Below are 14,025 nucleotides of genomic sequence, written 5' to 3' on the forward strand. Positions count from 1 at the left end.
CTACGCAAAGGACACACACACAACACACACACACACAACACACACACACACACATTAGATCATATTAATATTTGCATAACACACATACACGCATAAAAATGTGATTCTTTGTTTGTGTTATGAGTAGACATTCCTCCAACTAGGACAGATGTGCATCGTAGTACACCCATTGTTCTCTTCCTCTTATAGTAACAAACACATCTACAACAAATTATTCAGTCTTCTAATATAAACTACTTTCATGTTTATTGTTTTGTCATTTTATTTCTTCAGGTAAATATCCAAGAGGGATTTCAGTTTTCCTCTGTTAAATAAAAAGTCATTTTATGTAATGTAAAAAGTATCAATAACCATGACGGCAAATGAGGACAACAGGGAAGACTGTGATCTTTTTACATACACAGATACACTACAAATAATAAATGTCTGTTATTGTTTTTGTTATATTTTGTAATATACGATGATTTTTAAAAGTAAGTTTTGTATTCAGACATCTTGTTTAAATTATCCTTATTGATTCCCATAGGCAAATTTCCTATTTATCTGCATTTAACCCAGCCTGAGTGTTAGGAGACAGTGGGCAGCCACTGTGCAGTGCTTGGAACCATTCAGTACGTACAGGAAAATCTAGCCAATTTATGGGTGAATGTGACTAAAAGTCTGTTTAAGATCATCAGTACAGGCAATAGCACATTTTTGCTATGTGGTAAGATTAGACAAGTAAAAATATTTTTTTCTGTGTGAACATTCACAGAAGAAGAACACCAGCACTTTTATATTTAAATTAGTATCTGTACAGAGGTTACTGTTAGGCTGGGTTTTATGACCCTATTAAAATAAGCCTTCATAGTCTTTGGTGATGTTCAGGCAATAAGACATTAAACAGCACATTTTATTTTTCTATGCGTTTCTGTGTTGGAAGTTTTGGTCTCCTTGTTCTGTTTATTACTTTCAAGTTGCATATTTTATGAGATGAGGACAGATAGGACCCTTTAAGGTATAAAAAAACACATTCTTATGTTTGCACATCATGAGCAAACTTTTGTTTCCATGCTCTGAACAGTATTAATGCGTATTTAGTGTGTGTGTGTGGTGTGTGTTGTGTGTGTGTGTGTGCTGTGGGGATAGGAGCTGTCTGCCAGTAAGGACTCACTCGTGTATGCATACTTGCATCTGAGTGCGCTTTGTATATGCATGTGCCCATGCGTGTGAGCGTGCAAGCTTACATGCCTCGCACCGTGTGTCTGCTTGTGATTTGGACTATGTTTGCGAGCTGCTGGCATGTGATCATTGTTGATGAAATGTCAGCATCTGGCAGTGTTGCAAAAGCAGCAGGGGATATAAGCAGGTTATTTACTGGCCACTGATGTTTGTCTTTAGCCTCAGGACACCCACTCAGTCCATATTGTCAGCACAACTTAGGGCTACACAAGTGTTTCTTGCTCCATCACTGGCTGCAAGTAAAGACATCAACAGATGCTGTTGTGTGCAAAAATGTACAGAGGCCAGAGATGTTATCCAGGAAGTTTCTGGTCGTAGGTCAAAGCAAACATTGTTTTTGACCTTGTATTTCACTCACTGTTACCACATCTGAGCTGGCGTGAGGTGTCCTTGGAATAATGAGTGAGATCGTGTTTAGACTCACTAAGATGGACAGCGGCATTGATCAGAGATTGCTGCTGTAAACCAGCCCTGATTGTTTTGATTTCGTTTTTGGCTGTCTATAGTGCAAAACAGATAGGGGTTTTGCACATTTAGGACCATTAAATGGATAAAATGGGCTAATGAGGCTCAATCCTTCTGAGAAAAACAACTTAAGTGATTCACTGGCAATGGTTATAACCCAGATGTCTGTTTTTGTTGCTTTTTGAGGCTGAATTGCTGACATAGGTGAATGTTGCAATGCGGTACCCCACCCCTGAAATCAGGCTGACTTTGATTGAACAACAGACATGACTAACCTTGGTCTGGAGGGTTGGGGTCCCAGGCCGCCCAAAGCTGGACGATGAAGAAAGGTGACCAGCAGATAGTGTAGACCAGTACGATGACCAGGGTCATTCTCACTGTCTTGGACATGGCTTTCGTGATGCTCGGAGGCGGAGTGGCTGGAGGGTGAGGGGGGGCATAGTCAAGGGAGCAACGAGGTGAGCCTGAGGTCAGCTCATAGGACGTGTAGGACTCCTGGCAATCTGAGCTGTTCAGTGTTTGCTGCTGTGTAGGTGATGTTGTTGTTGTCACATGTTCACCAGGGCAGCTGTTATATTGAATAGCGGCTGGTACATAGTCGTAACACTCGCCCACTTGGCTATTATTGTGAGGGTTGTTATTCACACCCTTTAAGAGCTGTCCTCCTCTCCCGTCCCTGCCCCCTCCTCCTGACGACCGTCTCCCCCTCTCCCTGGCCCGCTCATCCTCCTTCTTAAATCCGTGGAAGCGGAAGAGGATTTCGCTCTTCTTCAACTCAGCCATCACCATTCTCTCTGACTTCAGGTAGATGTTATTGTGAATCTCTCTGAAGATTCTTATCTGAAAAACAAGAATATTTTCAAGCGCAGTTTAATATGAGGGAAACAAGGCATTGCATCATTCAACGACCTAAGGGGCCGCGGATTAAGTTTTATGGCTGGCACGTGCCAGATTCAGATGCTTGTCTTTGCTCTTTGCAGACAGACTTGTTTGCATTTTTTCTCTAACAGTGACAGGTTATTTGGACTGAAAGAGAGAGTGTGTTGGCCTTCACCATCAGCCATAAACCAGTTTCAGGCATTTTTATGCAATACCACTATTACTCCACTCTGTTCGAATCAGAAAAGCTACCATAAAATTTTATTGCAGCAAAATGATTCTTCATGCTCTCTTGAGAAACTAAAACAATCATTTTGATTCAAGTAATAACAAGTGATTCATACTATTTTTATCTTTTTATTGATTTTAAGGTTTATTACTGCCAACCGTTGCAATTCTTTGACTTTTAAAACAGCATTTTATGAGAGTATGTATAGAAAGTGCACTCCAATCCACAACACCATACAGTATATACCTACAGTACATGTACTTAATCGGCTCATTTGAAACTTGATTGAATGACTTCCTTCTTCCAGTAACTTCATCATACTTCTGAAAAAATGTCTAAAGAGGCATCTCAATTTGAAATTCGATAATGAAAAAAGGTCAGGGATTCTATGTTTGGCTGAGATCTGGTACATTCCACTTCCTGGCAGGAGGTTCTCAGAGTGGGCAGATTTTCTGAGCAGCCGTCTCAGCAGTGGTCTTCCAAGTGCTGTGTTAATTAGGGGAAATAGCTGGACCCTGGAAATATCTTTCCCTAAATAGAGCAGCAGGGCTGATGGGAGGCAGCCCAGAATGCCTATCCGCCATGGGATGCTACATAACACCAACCACAGTCCCCCTTGGGTTATCAAACAATGCCTGCCAAACGCGCCCTCGATGAAAACAAAACAGAATTTCATTCATGCCACACGCTTCATTATTGGATAATGTTGCCTACAGCCTGTAATCCTATTCAGTTGTGCATTGTGGACAGTACAATTATTGAGAATCCAGCCAGTAAAACCAGTATTACCTGACAGATGGTAATGATGAGGGCGGGCAGGAGGAAGACTGCCACGGTCATCCAGGTGACGTAGGCCTTCAGACCCCACGGCTCAGCAAAATGGCCCCAACACTCATACTCTCCAGGAGCCACTTCTGAGCGAGAGAAGATGAACATCTGACAGACCGAACAAAAGGAGGTGGTCAGCACACCCACAGACATGACTGTCAGTTTTCTTTTCCATTAACTGAACTGCAATAGCCTCATCGAGCTAAATATAGACCGACATCTTGAGTTCTACTGTAGCAATCAGGGTGTGAGCACCCACTGGGCTCTCATTTCCTATTTCACCATGTGTTTTTTTGTGACTGTGTGTGTAATTGCGTGTGAGGTATTGTTTGGATGTTTGTTCACTCCTCCCTACCTGCGGTATGCTGAGGACTAGGGCCAAGCCCCAGGCCACCATGACAGGGGTGTTCCAGCGGGACATTGCTCCCCCACGGTAAGCCTGCAACGGGCAGCAGATGGCATGGTGCCGGTCTACTGTCATGGCAACTATCATGTAAGAGGAAGCAAACATGCCCACAATCTGCAAGTACTTGATGGACCGGCAGAGCAAGTCAGGCCCCTGAAACCTCTCTGTGATGTCCCAGATTAACTGCGGAAGAACCTGGAAACACAGATTTAAAAAAAAAAGAGTTATTTATATAAAAGCTGCTCCTGGAAATGTAGAAGAGGACTAAAGGTTATAGTTAAGTCTAGTGATATTCTGTATTTGTGTTACTGTCGATAAATCCCATGAAAAGACCAAAACAAACAAATAATTGATCGTGTGTAGCCCAAACCTGATATAAAACATTAAAAAACATCAATGAGCACTGGCACTGACCTGTTCTTTAACTACTATGAAACACATACACCTGCTGCTGCTGCTGCTGCTGCTGCTGGTGTAAACACTTTCTAAAGCACCAAATGTTCATCCTGAACAGATTCACAGCTTCTGAAGCTGAAAATAGTATGCTTGAGTAGCATTTGCTGAAAACTAAGTAAGAGGAGTAAGAGACACAGACAGGGTGGGAAAGTCACAAAGGTTTTGAGAGACAGTTGGTCTTTTTATTGGATTTGTTAACAATTTTAAAAAAAAACATAGAAAAGTCTTATAGTAGCTGTGACTAGCTGAAACACCTTACAGTTCAGTGTAGCACTGAATCCAATACCTCCTTACACTGTGTTGCTAAGCAATTCAGGCAGTATACCACCAGTCACGTTTAAACCACAGTTATAAAGGCAGCTACACAAATAAGTCCAATTAAATTTGAAAAGAGCAATTTGCAATACAAATATGTTACAACAACCTTACTACTCATAAAAAGGCCAGATGAGGCTTCCTGAATTGATGATGCATGACAAATAATATGGTGAGAGGAAAACCGTAATACCTTAATTGTAATTTAATAATTCATTTTGGAAAAATCTTTAAGTGGAGTTTTTTTAAGAGAGTCTTATTTAGAAGTTTCACATGATGAATGCTTCAATAAACTGACGAGGCTATTGTATCCGTACATTTTTTATAAATTAATTTAATACTTCCTGCAGGGGTCTCAAGTTAAGTTGTGAACTGACCTGAAAGAGGGCCACCACCAAGTCAGCCACACACAGGTTGACCATGAACACATGCATCGGAGCATTGTGCTTCCTCCTCCTCAGCAGCACCCACAGCACAAAGCTATTCCCCAGGGTGGTAAGAGCCAGCACCAACCCGAGCACTGCAATCTCTGCCCGGGCCAGGCCCAGGTCCCTTGCCCTGGGCTGGGGCAGGGTGTGAGGCGTGGTGGTGGTGGAACCATTCTCAGGGAAGATCCCGAAGAAGGATCCCCCGCTGTGAGAACTATTGAGGGAGTTCAGCTCAGAGACAAACAAAGACGAGGAAGAGAAGTTGTTCCTTCCTGTGGCGACCAGAGAGGAGAGGGCTAACCCATCCCAGTCCGTTTCCACACTGATGCTTTCCATTCCTGAAAGATAAACAACGTGTTAATGTGGAAAAGCCAATAAAATCTGTTGTTTTTCTGGTTTGTTTAAATGATGCCCTGTGCTAAATGGTGATCAGAGGTCCAACTGGTGCAGGGTCACAAGACTGTCTATATACAGATTGTTACAAAGAACACATTTTATCAACAAACAATTTACTTGTTCTGTATTATCACAATATCAGTATCATGTCTGACCTCGTTATTAAATTTCCTCCAATTGCCCTCAAATTTGTCAGCTGAGTAATTTTGTACTTTTCCTTATCTAACCACTGAGAATCCAACCCAAAACACTTTGGTCTTTTATTTAAAATACATGCAGACATTAATCACAGGGACTCTTTGTTTTCGGTGCATCTGTTACACTTTCACATCGTACACCACAAATAGCTTTCCTTATGCAATTTTATTAAATGTGAATGAAAGTAATGAAAGCCAGAGACTGCACCAATCATGCTGCCATGTGAATATTGTTGTGTTTTTGGTGCTGTCTCCAATTTTTTAATAAGTCTTCAGTGTGTCTGTTTATCCATCTCTCAAAGCTTCAAGTTCAGTTTGACGCAAGTCCAACGCGGCTTATTTTCTTTTTCATATTTTCTCAAGGGTGATTTGACAGCTTTCCCCCTCTCTCCCACCACTCTTATTCCTTCACCTCCGCTCTCATAATCGCTCTCATCCCATGCTTACCCCCATACATTCCTGTTTTCCCCTGTTTTTGTTCCCCCCTCTCTAACTTCTCTCATACACACAGGCATTCTTTTCTCCTCCTCTCCTCCCCGAGTCACACTCTCTCCTAATCTCAATGAATTTAAGGTTTATTTTTCTTTGCTTATAAATAAATGGCTCAAAAGAACAGAAAGTTTATAGGAATGAGATGACAATTTCAGAAACAGAGTCATGGGATGCAGGGGGCATCCTTGGTCAAATAAACAACAAGTAAAAGAAAGTCTGGGAGGAAAAATGAAAAAAAAAAATGATGAAGGCATGTGTTGAGAAAGGGCAGGAAAGGAAAAAAACAGCCCAGAAAAGGTAAAAGAATAGAGAGGTGGAAAGAGGATGATAAGATAAGGAAGGAGAAGGTTGCCAAATATAACTCCAAGGAGGGTTATGTGCTGCTGCTTATCACAGTGTTTGTTCATTGACACCATATTGATGTATTGTTTTGACTAATGTGCAAGGAGTGGTTAGGTATACAAATGTTTCACTGACTAGGTGCTTTGAAATGCTCGACTTTTTAAAATAGGTGATACAGTGGTAGCATTGTGCAATGGCATGTGACTAATAAGACATTACAAAGTTGTTCTCTCTACCCTACTGAGACCTAATGGCCAATTTGCTAGTAATAGCGTACTCACCACTGGGTGCGTGAGATAACACAGCTGAACATATTGTTAAGCGTTATACATGCTGGCTTTCCCAAAGGAATGTATTCAGATGAATGCATGACAGAAAAGGCCAGCTGGACCTCTCTAGCCAGCATGAAGGTAGAGCCATGGGTGACAGGAACAATCTGAGCGTAACCATTTCTCTTAAGTCAGACAACGACTCTTTGATTCGAGTGAATCCCTGTTGCCACACCAGGCGACCACAACACTGCCATAAATGGCTTAACCAAGTCCAACTTTTATTACGTTCCTCTATGTCTGCATTGCTTTAGTGAGTTTTGAGAATTCTGCTTAAAATATCGGCCTTGTTCAAAGGTCATTTGGATCAAAGTTACTAATATTCTTTCTTATTATCTGTTTATTATTTTTGCCTTTTCAAGGTTTTTTTTAAATTACGGGTTGAGACAACGAGGCCTTTTTTCATCAAGGAATCTCCTGGCCTCTCTTTGTGAAAACCCGAGGAGACTTGTGCCCCTCTCTGTAATTACAGCATAATTCATGAGAGGATTCTTTGTGCTGCCATGGTCTTTTATTCTCTCATATAATCTCATTATGTATATTTGCCCATGTGACTAATTCCTGATGTGAAATCCCTTTTCAAGTATGCTTCTGTGAAGATAAGGTGGAATGACTTGAGCAAGGTGCTATAATACCACTGTGGCATAAAAAATTAATCCACAGTATTACAGTAATGCCAAACTAATATCCTCAAATTGTATTCAATAAAATAAAATTGTAATAGTTTAAAAAATGATTAATAACTGGCAGGAAATCTTATGTAATTGTGTCTTAGACTTATCTGTTGATCATATATGGGAATGTGTGTGAGGCATTTCCTCCTGAACAGATTCACAAAGGATTGCTCCATCTCTTGTTCTCTCTCAGTCTTGTTCTGATAAATTCTGAATTAGCCCCTGTTTCCCTGAACTCCTGAAGGACACAAAGTATTTTCTCCAAATATTCTCATTTCTCATTTGCATGACTTGTGCATCCAAAAAATCAAGATGGATTATCTTAAAATTGCTCAATGACTCAACTACAGGAGACCCACGCATAGTTCAAAACTTCTGGCCCTGATGTTTCCTGTTCTCAGAGGAAATTCCTTAAACCGAGTATAGGTAGAGGAGGTAAATATTAACTGCAGAACTGTGCTGGATGCAGTTTAACATATTCCTTTACATACTCTGTCTCTGAAAATGTATTCTGCTTTGCTTTCTCTTTAATAACACAAGCCCAAAAAGCATTCCCATCTGTCTGATCAAGTTAATGTTAAGCACAAATTATTCCATCTCTCTGTGCTGGATGGACTGTAGACATTGGTTTTAGTAGTTGGCGAAGTATGTTGCTTCCTCCCTTTACTTTAAAGCTTTCACTATGATTAATGATGGAGTCGATCCCTCTCTTGCTCTCCTCTCCAGATGCAAACCTGTGTGCAACCATCCATTTTCATGTCTTCCCCCATCCTATACCGCTCTCCCTGCACACAGGTCTACAGTACCTCTGGGAGGACAGAAACAGGTAGTTAAAACGCGCAAGACAACATTATAGCTGCCATCCATTCACATCTTTCAACATCTCTGTCTTCTTTTCTTGCTGTTCGCACATGTTTTGGCCATTCCTTTTGACAAACTACATCATGTTCCAGCTATGCCAACATCCAAATATTATCTCTTTGTGTGGTCTTAAACCCTCCTAAAGTATGTTAATTACCAAATGCCTTGAAGAGACATATTTTTGGTATGAGATAATCGGTTATGTGACAAATTTTCACAATAATTTAAGTTTAGAGGATAGTTTTGTCATAAATTCGATACGACATAAGCACATATGTGAAAGGTTCAAATGTAGTAAATGAGCTGATGTAAATCTACTGCTGTAGCCCTTTAAGTATTTTTTTTATTCACAGTCAAATAAAAAATACTTTTTAACAAGAAACTGAAATTTGAATAAAAGTAGAAAACAGGAGGTGGACACTGAACCTCCTGTACTTTCAAATGTGTTCAAAATATTACCTCTCTTTAGTTCTGTCTTGCCATCTTTTGCGTAGCAGTGAAACAGATTTCTATTACTCTTTCATGCACAGGGCACCTTGTTTGCATTTAAAGACACCGACAGTGAGGATGAACCAGGTTGGCAGATTTAAAGCTAATCAGTAGCTAACATGAAATGGTGATGGCAGCGGTGGCAGACAAACAGGTGCTGAGGCACTAGGTGCAGTAATCCAGACATAATGAAAGATCCATCACTTCCCCACCTGTCTTGTGTGCGTGTCAATCCCTTGATTAGTTCCCTTTGACCAGGTTTGACCCAATCTGATTAATGAGGACCTCTCTGTCCTCATTAGCAGCCCAGTGTACACTCAAACAACCTGTTCTAATTTCCCCCTCTAATTTGCTTCATCTTTCTTCCTCTTTTCTAATTTACCCGCTCACCTGTTATTTTCTTCTTTTTTTGCATTCATCCACCCACTCTCTTCTGTCGTAACAAATCCACCATCTCCTGTCATTAAGGATCAAAACTACAGCAGAAGTGGTTCTTGATATGCTTATTATTTTTGTTTGATTTGAATGATCACCCTCATTAAGAGATTCTGGCAGCACGAAACAGGATTAAAAAAGTCTGGCCCAATATACATCTAGGACGACTGAAAATATACATGTGAATCAAATATTAGATCACACAGTGTGATATACTTAAGCTTTGGCTTTGTGTGCTGCTTTTCCTCGGTACATACCAATCAATAGATTCTGACAAAATAAAGGCCTGGATGAGTCATTTGAAGCCACACTCTGGGCTATGCAGCATTTCATCTGCATAATAATGCAGATATGACCATGCTTTCTTCTTAGATCCCCATTGGTGCTCTCACATGTAGCATAAATTCACCATAAATTAGATCCCCATTGACACTCTACCATGCAGCAAGCATGAATTTCCCACCAGAATGAGTCGGTTCAACGGCAGGAGGATACTTATGCATATATTTATGCATTTCAATTTGTAGAGGCACCTGCTGTACTTATTAAAATCTGATTCACAGCTCTGTATCTGTGATGTATTCCTCTCTTTCATTGTGTCTCACTCAGGCTCTAGATTCTGCCGCTAAAAGTAAACACTTGCTTCTTTTACTCTCATGCCCAAACAACCCATTAAATGTTAATCATGTGGGACCACACCTCATTGCACACACTGATAAAGTCATTACTTGCACACATTTCACTTCTGTGTGTGCTGCAGCACTCTTTGCAATAAGTTTGTTTTCATAATACACCACCAGCCAGTGGACAGAACTCGCTAGGTTTGATGTTGAAGAAGGTCCAAGTCCCCTTATCAGCACTGATAAAGCCTGTTCATAAGACCACTGTGTTTTCCTTGTTATGTATCATTAACCAGCATACTGGCAACAAGCGTGTGCCCTAAACAAAACAGGGCCTTTTTCATGTCACACAGCTGATATAAAATTCAGAGAATTCCCCCTGAAAGATGGAAACTGGGCCGTAAAAACAGGTCTGGAGGTTTGTAGTTGATGTGGTCAGATCTGTGCTACATGATGAAATTAACAGGATGAAATGATCTCCCTGTTAGAGACCAGATTAAATTGACCATGAAAAAAACAGTAATGATGATGATGATGATTTTTCCTTATGGGGGCAACAATCAGGAAAGTAATTTTGTGCATATAATATATTAGAGCCAAACACACACAAAAAAAGACAGAAAGTGTATGATTAATGGGAAAAAACCCATTTAGAGCACTTTGTTTGATACAAACAGCTTCCTGCTTTCAGTAACAATAAATGATTCTACCAAACTGACAAACTATTTTAATTGCCATTATTGGAAACTGACAGAGATATTCAGGCTTTCAATGAGAATTAAAGTCTGTGTTTTTGCTGTGATCATGAGCATTGCTTCACTGTGAGGAAAAACGTTTCCATCTATATATCAAGTACTTAGTTGTTCTGTTGCACACATATTTTAAAAGTTAGGCAATAAATCAATGAACTTTGAAGAGATGGACTTGTGTGTACCATAAATACACAGCCGTTCAGGGACAACACATTTCCTTTTATCATCTAAAGAGCTTTGATTTGCCTTTTAAAATAAGGGCAGGACACACACACACACACACACACACACACACACACACAAAGAAACAGACATACACGCACGCACATAAAAGAAGAGCACCCAAGGTGAGTATATGCCTTCTGTCACCTCTCACCTTGTTGTCAGTGCATGGTAAGCTTTCTCACGCGTGTCCTTTTCTCTTGGTGCGCTTTGCTTTCGTCAGTCTCGGTGACTATGGGACAAAGCATTAACAGCCGTCACCATTAGACAGTCCATTAACGTTACATGCTAGAGCAGATCACATTAACAACCTGACAGTTCCCCTGAGGTTTTTTAATCCGCGGAAAAAATTAGCATTTAAAATTTTTAAGCCATAAAAATGTAATGTGCTGGACATACTGTATATGTTAACACACATTACATATGTTGAACTCAAGACTGAGAGGCATGGTAAATACATGCTGTGTGTCTATTTATTTGTAAAATCAACTGAATGTGATACTCAATCATTTAAAATAAACAGATGCCAACATTTAGTGAATCATGTGAAAATCATCATCAATGTATATGTTGTATAAGCTTTTTGATACCAGTATTATTTAATAAAGTATGTGGAATATTTTCCCAGTGTGCCTATATGTATAATCTGTACATTCATTCATTTCAGTCATAGCTGCACTTTCCAAAACAGGTGTACTCTTATGGTACGGTTTCTAAAATAGATAATGTTTTTCCAACTCTTTTTCAATATTATTAATTACAAATGAAATGTTTTTTCTTTCTTTTTTAAATTTGTATTTTAGGAAAAATTAGACCTACTAGTTAACAGTATAAATATAGTATAAATTGTGACATACTGAACACAGAGCTTCAGTTGTATATGTGTGTCTTGTGTGGAATCGAGAGATGTACAGAGAGATGACCTAGATTGGTCAGTAAACAAATCCATTCACAGACTATATGAACAAGTTTGAGCTCCTACAGACCACTGAGCTGTAAAGTGATTTTTATTGAAGGATTATAATTAGAAGTATTTGTACTAATATTAGTATTTATATCACAACCAGAATTAGTAATCAAAACAAACATTCACCACAGAGTAAATAAAAAGTACTTACTTATGATCCACTTCAGTGTGTGACAACAAGCTGTTAGATTTTTACCCAAATTGACACCTTCAGTGCTGTCAATCCAAGTCCTCTGTTCAGTGTAATATCAGCTGAATGAATTAAGAAGGATGCACACACACTTAGTTTTTCTTTTATTTCTGTCAGTGTGACAGCGGAGTTCTGCAGGGTCTGTGCAAGTCCTTTGTGTGCCTGCTGACTGTATTTTCCTTGCTTTGTTGGAGTTCACAAGTGTATTTCAGAATAATCCATTTGATAGCCATGTGTGTCCCGGCTCCTTGTGCGTCACGTTATGCTCTCGCAATGTGCTGTGCCTCCAGGAGCACCAGCAGAAATTAATCTGAGCTCCCTCCGTCTGCTCTTACCTTCCCCTCCCTTCCCCACTATCCCCTCCTCCTGGGTCAACCAGCCTGTCCTCTAGGGCTGAGGGTGGAGCGTGCAGCAAGGAGTGGAGGGAGGGTGTTATACATACCTATGAAGTGTATAAGAGAGACAGAGGAGAGAGAGAGACTGAGAAAGAGAGTGAGTGTGTGTGTGTGTGTGTATGTGCAAACTTGTTTTGAAATTAATGTGTGCGTGTGTGTGGTGTGTGTGTCTGTGTGTACGAATGTGACAAAGAGAAAGCAAGACAATAAAAGCTCCACCCCTCATTGTAATGATTTATGGCTTGTGTAAGTCATTGATACATGCCACTAGTGTTTTTATTCAAAGCTGGCCCCTGTTTTGCACTCGCTTGCCTTCCATCATCTCCTTTGTTGCTGGTGGACAAGGGCCGGTGCCCTTCCACCAATCCAGGAATGCCGATTGGCTGAGTCAGCTGGGCCAACAGCAGGTCACGCCCTTGGTTTACACACAGAGCAGTGAAGGTTAGTGTAAAGGTGGAAGAAAAATTGCTGTCTTTTAGTTTTAATGTCAAGGGTCTCTGTCTCTCACAGACACACACACACACACGTGTGATCGTAAGGAAATACAGTTGGCAAGCATGCAAACTCTCACAGGTGTACACAATGAGTGAATTCATAGAGACAAGCATACATACACACGCAAAGTCTTAGGCACGCACGTTGAACACATGCACACACAAAAACCAAATGGTGGCGACGAACCCAAATTTATTTTGACAAGTAAATTGCAGCTTCCTCTTACTTTTTCCCCAAAAGCTGCAAATAACAAGGAAACTGTAGTTCATTGACATTTTACGAGTATTATATCATTCCCAACTTGCCCCCAGCAGCACACACACTGACAGACACCATGCAATACCCATGGGGCACTCACTGTCTGTCTAGCCCAAAGCCATTGATCCCTGTCCAGCAGAGACTAAATTGTCCCATGATGTCAGAAAACCTGGCTGTTTTTCTCTAGTGGTGCCGCCAGGTTCACATCAGATGTCTTGCTCAGTCAAAACCATTCTGTCCTGCCATTGAGGAGGTGGGTCTGTAAGCTCCCTGAGAATCGCTCTAATATGATTATCCTGGCTCCTCTGGTCTTAGAGGACGTTTTGTCACAAAGCGGTAAAGCAGCAAAATTAATCGACAATCCACTTTGGTCGTTCAACAGATACACATGACAACTGATGAGCAAGATAGGAGGGAAGGAGTGGCAACAAAGAGAAAAGGCTGCACAGTGAGATCACAGAGAAAGCTCTTATTTAGTTTTAGTTTCACGGTTATGAAAATAACCTCTATCATAAGGTAGAACATATCTTGCACATCATGTTCAGTAAGAGAGCAGTATTGACGTTTGAAAGGAATGTTTAGACCTTTAAATATCTCAATCTATGACAACCTTTTCCTCTGAGATTTCTGGCTGGACATTCTCCCACATGTTGGGGCTTATTTCCAGCTCCTAATATCGTGCCA

General features: G+C 40.5%; 1 protein-coding gene across 1 annotated transcript in view; it reads right to left on the bottom strand.

The window, feature by feature from the left end:
- Window positions 1–12,523, bottom strand: part of LOC118324534 (vasopressin V2 receptor-like) — a 12,989-nt gene extending 466 nt beyond the window's left edge. The window contains exons 1-6 of the mRNA XM_035656941.1: window positions 12,155–12,523; window positions 11,191–11,268; window positions 5,177–5,565; window positions 3,978–4,223; window positions 3,584–3,730; window positions 1,962–2,526 (exon numbers count right to left, since the gene is read on the bottom strand). Of these exons, the coding sequence (XP_035512834.1) occupies window positions 1,962–2,526; window positions 3,584–3,730; window positions 3,978–4,223; window positions 5,177–5,563 (1,345 nt within the window). The 5' untranslated portion in view covers window positions 5,564–5,565; window positions 11,191–11,268; window positions 12,155–12,523. The remainder of the gene's footprint in view (window positions 1–1,961; window positions 2,527–3,583; window positions 3,731–3,977; window positions 4,224–5,176; window positions 5,566–11,190; window positions 11,269–12,154) is intronic.
- Between the last annotated feature and the right edge of the window lie 1,502 nt (window positions 12,524–14,025).

The sequence above is a fragment of the Morone saxatilis genome, unplaced genomic scaffold (assembly GCF_004916995.1).
Source record: "Morone saxatilis isolate NCDOM2014 unplaced genomic scaffold, NCSU_SB_2.0 Contig15, whole genome shotgun sequence".
Lineage (NCBI taxonomy): Eukaryota > Metazoa > Chordata > Actinopteri > Moronidae > Morone > Morone saxatilis.